Source organism: Artemia franciscana, chromosome 6 (assembly GCF_032884065.1).
Source record: "Artemia franciscana chromosome 6, ASM3288406v1, whole genome shotgun sequence".
Taxonomy (NCBI): Eukaryota; Metazoa; Arthropoda; class Branchiopoda; order Anostraca; family Artemiidae; genus Artemia; species Artemia franciscana.
The window spans coordinates 2,648,851-2,659,117 of NC_088868.1; the positions used below are offsets into that span (position 1 = coordinate 2,648,851).

The 10,267-nt window shown below is 36.5% G+C and overlaps 1 protein-coding gene across 1 annotated transcript in view; it reads right to left on the minus strand.

The window, feature by feature from the left end:
- The window catches only part of LOC136027909 (palmitoyl-protein thioesterase 1-like), a gene marked incomplete at its 5' end in the record, with an annotated part of 38,198 nt that extends 28,122 nt beyond the window's left edge, over nt 1-10,076 (minus strand). Inside the window, 1 exon segment of the mRNA XM_065705347.1 lies at nt 9,967-10,076. Coding sequence (XP_065561419.1) covers nt 9,967-10,076 — 110 coding nt within the window.
- Between the last annotated feature and the right edge of the window lie 191 nt (nt 10,077-10,267).

The following is a 10,267-nucleotide window of genomic DNA, read 5'->3' on the forward strand; positions in this document are numbered from 1 at the left end:
GGATTAATATGTCAATTTCTGCTGTGTTATGGCTTGGCTTATCTGGGATTTGTATGTCTATTCTGAAGGCACCTTTTATGAAATATTTGCTTCGATATGTTTAGATGGTTGCTTCTTGGTTTGTCCTGTCCGTGCTTCATTGTCTAATAGCAAGGTTACTTGTTTAAATATTATAGTGTGATATGTTTTGTTGTTCTAATGCATGGTAATACTTGTCTACGCTATTTTATCTATACCGGAGGTAACTTCTTTGGAGGTAATGGTAAGGCATGTTTAGTTTTGCTGTTTCACGATTTAACTTTTTCTTGCTTTCTTTGTCTATTCCTAAAATGTCTTGTTGGAAACTTGCGCTTTTATTCATTTATTTTTGCTGTTTTCTGGTTTTACTTGTTTCTGCGCCAGACCTTGGCAAGCGTCATTGTTTTTTCACCTTCTCATCTATATTTTTATACTGGCTTGAGTCGAGTCATCCAGCCATCTTGGTGTCATTAACCCTTCCTTTCCCACATACGACTTTTTTTTATCCTTGCTTTACTCTCGTTTGCGAGCTTCGGTCTCGCCCTCTTTTCACCAATGTGAGATCATTTGACTTCTTTTCCATCACTCTACTTTTACAACTTGTTATAGTTTTTTTCCAATCTTCTTCGTCTAATCTAGCCTTTGGTTTTGCTCTATTACCTTCTCTGACTTCTGTCCCCTTGCTCTACTATAAAACGATTGTCTTTAATCTTTATCCAAGTCTTTGGTCTCATCTGGACTTCCTTTCACCTCATGCAACCCCCTTAAGAGCTAATAGGTGTCGTAATTCTTGTCTTGGTTTCTTCTGGCCCTCCTTCCCCCACCTGACTTGCTTTCACTTCCTTCCCTTGCTCTGCTTTTTTAGGAGTTTATCTAGTCTTTTCAAAACTTTTGCTCTCAGCTAGCTCTCTTCTCTAAAACCCTTGCGTATCCCAGTTTTTTTTTTTTTTTTTTTTTTCATGGCTCATTTAAGAAAGAAAATGTCCTCTGGCATAATCTACAAAGATTCTATCCTGTAATGGTCATAAGAGTATATTATCCTGCAAAAAAAATAACAAATTACCTCTTGTCCAACATAATTAAATTATAGAAAAGGCTTGAAAAAATAGTAACTAATTCTGGAATTAAGGCTTGAAATCAATCGAATTTGAAAGCATATTCTAGAAATGCGAGATTAAAAAAAAACAAACAATAAAAGCTTTAGCTATTTAATCAGAAATTCAGAAAGTTGCACTTTAAAGTTTTTTTTCAAAACCCCAATGGTCATGAGATTAAGTAAATTATAAAAAAAGTTATAAATTACTTCTTACTCAGCAGGAACTAAACTAATGGAAAAAACCTTGAAAACTAAAACTGAAAATGCATCAGATCAATCAAATATGGACGCTAATTCTGAAATTCTACTGTAAGTTTTTTCTCCATTTTGAAAATTTTCTCATCATGTTTTTCCACGAGTCGGTGGAATTACATTTAAAGCATATTTTCTCATTTATTTCTGATGTTTCTTACTTCTAAATGCCATTACAAAAAAATAGGTGGACCTTCAGGGAATCATGGCAAAATTGTAAACAATGCAGCCAAATTCCATTGAAAGTTGGGTTAAGTTGATCTGAAATTCAACTAAGTTGAATAAAATAGACTTAAACTAAAATTAAATGGAAACTTTGATTAAACATTACAACTTTTTATCAAGTAATCCTGAAAAAAAGCAACGTGTGTTTCGTGTTTCGAGTCGGTAATATATCTCCTTGAATTTTACACGTTAAATAAGCGCTTAACCTACCTAAATAAAAGATGATTAAGATAAAACAGGAAAAACAAACATGTTAAAGGATTATAGAAAAAACAAGATGATCTGGCTCGTACTCAGCTAATAGGAAAATGGACATTATTAGTGACCACCTTGTTTAAAAGCTACCGTTTCCTTTTTTGGGCTGTTTAGTTTTGTGGCTTGACTAGTCTCTATTTTCTTTGTCTGTTTCGAAGATGCCTTGTTTGAAAGCTGTTGTTTCAATGTGTTTAGTTTTGCTGTTTGGTGGTTGTTTGGTGGTGTACTTGTCTGTACTTTCTTTGACTATTCAGAAGGTGCTAGTTTTTGAAAACAGTTTTATATGTTTAGTTTTGCTGATTCATGGTTCGACCTTTCTTTTCTTTCTCTGTCTATTCGGAAGGAGCTTTGTTGGAAAATTGAGGTTTGCCTCAATTTTCATTTTCAGTTTAGTAGTGATTTTTCATAGCTTGACTAAAGCAACTTTTCTTTGTCTATTCTGATCTTCCCTTAAGTTAAGGTTTTTTACGTTTAGTTTTGTTGTTTGATTAAACAAAACAAAACAAGTTTTTTTAAATGAAAGTAAGGAGCGACATTAAAACTTAAAACGAACAGAAATTACTCCGTATATGAAAGGGGATTTTACTCCTCAACGCCCGCTTTTTACGCTAAAGTTTGACTCTTTCTCTCAGCTCTAGATTTTAAAACAGTAAAAAACTTTAGCGTAAAGAGCGGGGCATTGAGGAAGAAAAGCCCCTTTCATATACGGAGTAATTTCTGTTCGATTTAAGTTTTACTGTCGCTCCTTACTTTCATTAAAAAAAAAAGTTTTGTTTAATTTCTGGACGTTTTTGAATTAATGCATTTTTGATCTTGGCTCTCCGCATAACTAAAACGAAATTTGAATTTTAATTTTTTGGGGCTAAATAGCTTTTTCATAGTTTTAATCGGAAGATTTTGAGAAAAAAGGAGCGAGACAGGAAGCCTAGTTGCCCTCCAATTTTTTGATTATTTAAAAAGGCAACTATAACTTTTAATTTTTTACTAACGTTTTCATAAGTAAAAAATATACGTAACTTACGAATTAACTTATGTAGCGAACTTCTATGTTCGTATGTTTTTATTGCGTATATGAGGCGTCTCACCACTCGTCGATACCTCGCTCTTTACACTAAAGCTCAAATTTTGTCCCAATTCCTTAAGAATGGCCCCTGAATAACAAAGGCTGTAGAATAAATAGTTGAAATTACTAAAACTACTTTAGCGTAAAGAGCGAGGTATTACGAGGAGGTAAACTCCTGATATGCGTAATCATTTCTGTTCGTTTTAAGGGCTCCTCACTTTAAGTAGAAAAAACTTTTCATATTTATTTTTTCATTGTTTTTTAAATAATGCTAGAAAATCCTGCTCCCCCTCCATTGGAAGTCTCTTCTCCCTTGATAAGTTCCTCCATGGAACGATCATCCCACGTACCCCCCCCCCCCCTCCCTCAACTCTCCCCCCAAACCAAAAAATCCCCCTGAAAACGTCTGTACACTTCCCAGTAACCATTACTATATGTAAACAAAGGTCAAAGTTTATAACTTGCAGCCCCTCCCACGGGGACTGTGGGGGAGTGAGTCGTCCCCAAAGACATATTTATTAGGTTTCTCGACTATGGTGAATAAAAAGGCTATCTCAGAATTTAGATCCGGTGACTTTGGGGGAAAATGAGCGTGGGAGGGGGCCTAGGTGCCCTCCAATTTTTTCGGTCATTTAAAAAAGGCACTAGAACTTTCAATTTCCGTTAGAATGAGCCCTTTCACGACATTCTAGGACCACTGAGTCGATACGATCACCCCTGGAAAAAAAAACAAGAGCTAAGAGCTAATATGGCACTTGTGACGAGGCGAGAAGAGCTAAGAGCCAAGAAATCATATGGTATGACCTCTAGCAAAATTCTATGAATCAATAGATTGATTTAAAAAGGAAAATAAGAGGCTTAATGCAGGTCAGGATTTAAAATAAGAGCTCTGGGTCACGATGTCTTTCTAAATATCAAAATTCATTAAGATCCGATCACCCACTCGTAAGTTATAAATACCTTATTTTTCCTCTCCCTTTAGCCCCCCAGATGGTCGAATCTGGGAAAACGATTTTATCAAGTTAAATTGTGCAGCACCCTGACAAGCCTACCAATTTTCATTGTCCTAGCACGTGCGGAAGCACCAAACTCGCCAAATCACTGAACCCCTCCCCCCAACTCCCCCAAAGAGAGCGAATCCAGTACGATTCTGTCAATCACGTATCAAGGACATTTGTTTATTCTATTCACCAAGCTTCATCCAGATTCCTCCACTCCAAGTGTTTTTCCAATATTTCCCCCTCCAACTCCCCCCAATGTTAAAAGATCTGGTCGAGATTTGAAATAAGAGCTCTGAGACATGAATTCCTTCTAAAAATCAAATTTTGTTAAGATCTATTCGTAAGATAAAAATACCCCAATTTTCACGTTTTCCAAGAATTCGGGTTTCCCCCTCCAACTCCCCCCAATGTCACAGGATCTGGTCAGATTTTAAAATTAGAACTTTAAAGCACAAAATCCTTCTAAATATCAAATTTCATTAAGATCTGGTCACCCTTTCGTAATTTACAAATACCTCAATTTTCAAAATTACCCCTCCCTCTCAATTCCACCAAAGAGAGCAGATCTGGTCCGGTTATCTCAGTCACGTATCTTAGACAGGTTTCTATTCTTCCCATCCAGTTTCATCCTGATTTCACCGCTTTAAGTATTCTCAAAGATTTCCGGCCCCCCCCCCAATTAAAGTTGATCCGGTTGAGATCTAAAATAAGAGATCAGAGTTACGAGGTCCTTCTAAATATGAAGTTTCATGAAGATCCGATAAATCCTTCGTAAGTTAAAAATACGTCATTTTTTCTTATTTTTCAGAATTAACCCCCCCCCCCCCCAGTAGAGCGGATCCGTTCCAATTATGTCAATCACGTATGTAAGACTTCTGCTTATTTTTCCCACCAAGTTTCATCCCCATCCCTCCAATCTAAGCGTTGTCCATGATTTTAGGTTCCCCCCAAACTTCCCCCAATGTCACCAGATCCGGTTAGGATTTAAAATAAGAGCTTTGAGACACGATATCCTTCTAAATATCAAATTTCATTGAGATCCAATCATCCGTTCGTAAGTTAAAAATACCTCATTTTTTCTAATTTTTCGGAATTGACCCCTCCCACAACTACCCGAAAGAGAGCGGATCCGTTCCGGTTATGTCAATCATGTATCTAGGACTCGTGATTATTTTTCCCTCCAAGTTTCATCCCGATCCCTCCACTCTAAGTGTTTTCCAAGTTTTAGGCTTTCCCCTCCCAACTCCCCCCAATGTCACCAGATCCGGTCGGGATTTAAAATGAGAGCTCTAAGACACGATATCCTTCTAAACATCAAATTTCATTGAGATCTGATCACCCGTTCGTAAGTTAAAAATACCTCATTTTTTCTAATTTTTCAGAATTACCCCCCCCCCCCAACTAACCCAAAGAGAGCGCATCCGTTCCGATTATGTCAATCATGTATCTGGGACTTGTGCTTATTTTTCCCATCAAGTGTCATCCCGATCCCTCCACTCTAAGTGTTTTCCGAGATTTTAGGTTTCCCCCCCTCCAACTCCCCCCAATGTCATCAGATCCGGTTGGGATTTAAACTAAGAGTTCTGAGACACAATATCATTCCAAACATCAAATTTCATTAAGATCCCATCACCCGCTCATAAGTTAAAAATACTTCATTTTTTCTATTTTTTCCAAATTAGCCGGCCCCCCACCCCTCCCCCCGGATGGTCAAATCGGGAAAACGACTATTTTTCACTTAATCTGGTCCGGTCCCTGATATGCTTGCCAAATTTCATCGTCCTAGCTTACCTGGAAGTTCCTAAAGTAGCAAAACCGGGACCGACAGACAGACAGACAGACCGACAGATTGACAGAATTTAATCTAGTCCGGTCCCTGATATGCTTGCCAAATTTCATCGTCCTAGCTTACCTGGACGTTCCTAAAGTAGCAAAACCGGGACCGACAGACAGACAGACAGACCGACAGATTGACAGAGTTTGTGATTGCTATATGTCACTTGGTTAATACCAAGTGCCATAAAAAAAAACAAATAAACACGCATCCGTGATTTGTCTTCTGGCAAAAAAAATACGAAATTCCATATTTTTGTAGATAGGGGCTTGAAACTTCTACAATAAGGTTCTCTGATACGCCTATTTTCAAAAATGAGGCAATTTTTCTTAGGCTCCAAATTAAAATTAAATTAAATACAAATTAAAAACCTTATTCTTGCATAACCCCTTTTTTGGAAATTAATTAAATGAGGAGTTCCTGAAAAAGAACTTTTCAAAGTGTTCCAAGTTGTATATTGAAGGGACAAACTTCCATCTCAAAACAAATACAGTGCTCGATGAAATGCGATAATAAAGTTATGCAGGCCAATCTGGATACTATAAGCTTGGGGAGTGAATATGAAAAAAGACCCCACACGGGCCAAATATAGCTACCCTTTTGTCCCAAAAAAATATAATATTGAAATTTTCCACCCACCAATATCAAATTTCATTAAGATCTGGTCACCCTTTCGTAAGTTACAAATACCTCAATTTTCAAAATTACCCCCCCCCCTCTCAGTTCCACCAAAGAGAGCAGATCCGGTCCGGTTATGTCAGTCACGCATCTTAGACAGGTTTCTATCCTTCCCATCCAGTTTCATCTTGATCTCACCGCTTTAAGTATTCTCTAAGATTTCCGGTCCCCCAACTGCCCCTCCACCAATTACGCTTGATCCGGTTGAGATCTAAAATAAGAGATCAGAGTTACGAGGTCCTTCTAAATATGAAGTTTCATGAATTTCCGATAACTCCTTCGTAAGTTAAAAATGCGTCATTTTTTCTTATTTTTCAGAATTAACCGCCCCCCTCCCCCAATAGAGCGGATCCGTTCCAATTATGTAAATCACGTATGTAAGACTTCTGCTTATTTTTCCCACCAAGTTTCATCCCGATCCCTCCAATCTAAGCGTTGTCCATGATTTTAGGCCCCCCCAAACTTCCCCAATGTCACCAGATTTGGTCGGCATTTAAAATAAGAGCTCTAAGACACGATATCCTTCTAAACATCAAATTTCATTGAGATCCGATCACCCGTTCGTAAGTTAAAAATACCTCATTTTTTCTAATTTTTCAGAATTCCCCCCCCCAACTACCCCAAAGAGAGCGCATCCATTCCGATTATGTCAATCATGTATCTGGGACTTGTGCTTATTTTTCCCATCAAGTGTCATCCCGATCCATCCACTCTAAGTGTTTTCCAAGATTTTGGTTTCCCCCCTCCAACTCCCCCTAATGTCATCAGATCCGGTCGGGATTTAAACTAAGAGCTCTGAGACACAATATCATTCCAAACATCAAATTTCATTGAGATCCCATCACCCACTCATAAGTTAAAAATACTTCATTTTTTCTATTTTTTTCCGAATTAACAGGCCCCCCACTCTCCCCCCCCCCAGATGGTCAAATCGGGAAAACGACTATTTCTAATTTAATCTGGTCCGGTCCCTGATATGCTTGCCAAATTTCATCGTCCTAGACTACCTGGAAGTTCCTAAAGTAGCAAAACCGGGACCAACAGACAGACAGACAGACCGACAGACCGACAGAACTTGTGATTGCTATATGTCACTTGGTTAATACCAAGTGCCATAAAAAAACAAATAAACACGCATCCGTGATTTGTCTTCTGGCAAAAAATGCGAAATTCCATATTTTTGTAGATAGGGGCTTGAAACTTCTACAATAAGGTTCTCTGATACGCCTATTTTCTAAAATGAGGCAAATTTTCTTAGGCTCCAAATTAAAATTAAATTAAATACAAATTAAAAACCTTATTCTTGCATAACCCCGTTTTTGGAGATTAATTAAATGAGTAGTTCCTGAAAAAGAACTTTTCAAAGTGTTCCAAGTTGTATATTGAAGGGACAAACTTCCATCTCAAAACAAATACAGTGCTCGATGAAATGCGATAATAAAGTTATGCAGGCCAATCTGGATACTAAAAGCTTGGGGAATGAATATGAAAAAAGACCCCACACGGGCCAAATATAGCTACCCTTTTGTCCCAAAAAAATATAATATTGAAATTTTCCACCCATCAAAGCGGGTTTTTTTTTGGGAGAGGGGTGTTATTTGGCCTATTCACGCTCGCCATTTTGCACCAACGAAAAACAAGATTAAAATTAAGCACACCAATCTTAACAATCAGAGATGGGAGTGTATGGCGGGGGGGGGGGGGGTTTAGGGCCTTATCTGGGTCAAGTAGACTCGGCGTTGCTCTGAAGATTTATATTACTGAAATTATGCGTGCCAATCTGAACAATTAAAACTTTACGTGGGAGTTGGTTATTCGGTTTAAATACACTTAACCTTTTTATCCAAATGAAGGTAATATTAAATTGCACTCGTTATTCTAAACAATTAAAGCTCAGAAAGGGTCTTTTTCCCCCCTGAAAGGGCTTTGCACAGACCGTATAGGCTTATCATTTTGCGACTAAGAAATACAATATTAACAAAATTCCTCCAATATACACTGTTTGAAAATTAACAGTAACTCTTTTCATCGTTTTGTCTTTCATTACCTAAAACCAAAACTTCCAATTTATCTCCAGCTCATAAATAGAACTTGTTCAACAAAGCGCTGTGGTAAAATCACTAAGCATTAAAATGTCGATTTTGGATAAAATGACTATTTTCCCTATATCACTATATCAAAATGACTATATCAATCAGGAGACATTTTATCAACTAAAAATAAATACGAATCTTCGTGGATTTTCTCCTACACCCAAAACATTGTTATCATATTCTATACGTCCCTCAATCCGAGGTCGTATAAATTGAGTCCAAGAATATGCCCAAGAGACAAGACAAAATATTTTTACCTCAATACAAGGAATATTACTTTACGCTATCCTTATCATAGGAATTAACGAGCCGTCCCAACAGTAATCCATAGTTTGCAAAGAATAAGCAGAATTTTTTCCATGGAGGGACACGCAAAAGACACTCCGAAACCAAAAAACACTTAGATCTTTTAAATACTATATAATATTCTCTTAGTAGGTTGCCGCTACCGCTGCAACCCTGAAAAGAAACAGGGGACCACTGACACAATGTGAGTCAGTGCCGCATTACCGTAAATTCTTGCCAGGGGATCTTTATAAAATTAAAATCCCAAAATTTTAGATGAAGAACAGGCTCGGCAAATTTTATCCTGAATATGCTCTATTGGGAATAGTTGGGTTTCTTTAAAATTTCACCTTATTGTTACAACAAAAAAGGTTTAGGTTAATAGTAATATATCAATCGCCCTACATACTCGCATTGTTAAAATTTAATTCTAGATTTTAATATTCTATAACATTTAATTTTTTATTCTTAATATTTAATTTTTATTTGTATTTAATTTAATTTTATTTATTTTATTAATTTTATTTATTAATTTTATTTAATTTAATTTTAATTTTATATTTAATTTTTTATTCTTAATATTTAATTTTAATATTCTATAATTTAATATTTAATATTATTTTAATAAATATTTAATTTAAAATGTTTAATGTTCCAAATTGAAAGACTCTTTGGGCTGAATTGACTAGTATTTCACTTAAAAAATCATTAGAAACGTTTCTAAATTTAGGAACTTTGTGAACCACAATAATTGTCTGAGAGTTCCTGGAAATAGTTCAGTTTACTTTTTATGTAGTTTACCTTTTAGCTTTTAAAAATGGCTTGAATAAAGCAAAGTTTGGTTGCCTTTAATTTTTTCTTCATTTTTTTGTGTGTTATGCATAGCCAGTTTAGTCACATAACATTTAAAAGCCCTTACTAAAAGGTTTTTGATAGACCTATGTCCTGCCAACTGAGTCATCGTGGCTTTAGGTTTTGGATAGGAAAACAATTCAAAACATAGCCTGGGCAAACCATCAAACACAGAAGGGAAAGAGATATAGGGTTGGATGGAGAGAAAGAGAGAGAAATAGAGGGAGATTAAGACGGAGAGGAAGGGAAAGAAAGAAAAAGAGGAACACAAATTAAGAAAGAGAGAGAGATAGAGAGAAAGTAACAGAATGTACCCTTGCAAAACCGTCTCCTATAGAGATTGAATAAACATATACGCCATCTATTTCTTCTTCAATCACTTTTTTGATTCGGCCAAGAAAATGAGGATTACAGCAGGTATCACCTAAAAAAGAATGTGTCCTAAAGTAACAAGGACAATGGAATAAGAATATCTTCTACCCACTCAGATGTATGAAAATTCCCTTCCAACCTGAAAACCACGATTTTCTAAGATTTTCAGGGGGAGGGGGCTGCTTCTAAATTATGGAGTTTTAGTGCAGTAATTTATTTCTGTTAGTGTTGCCTAGTTGAACT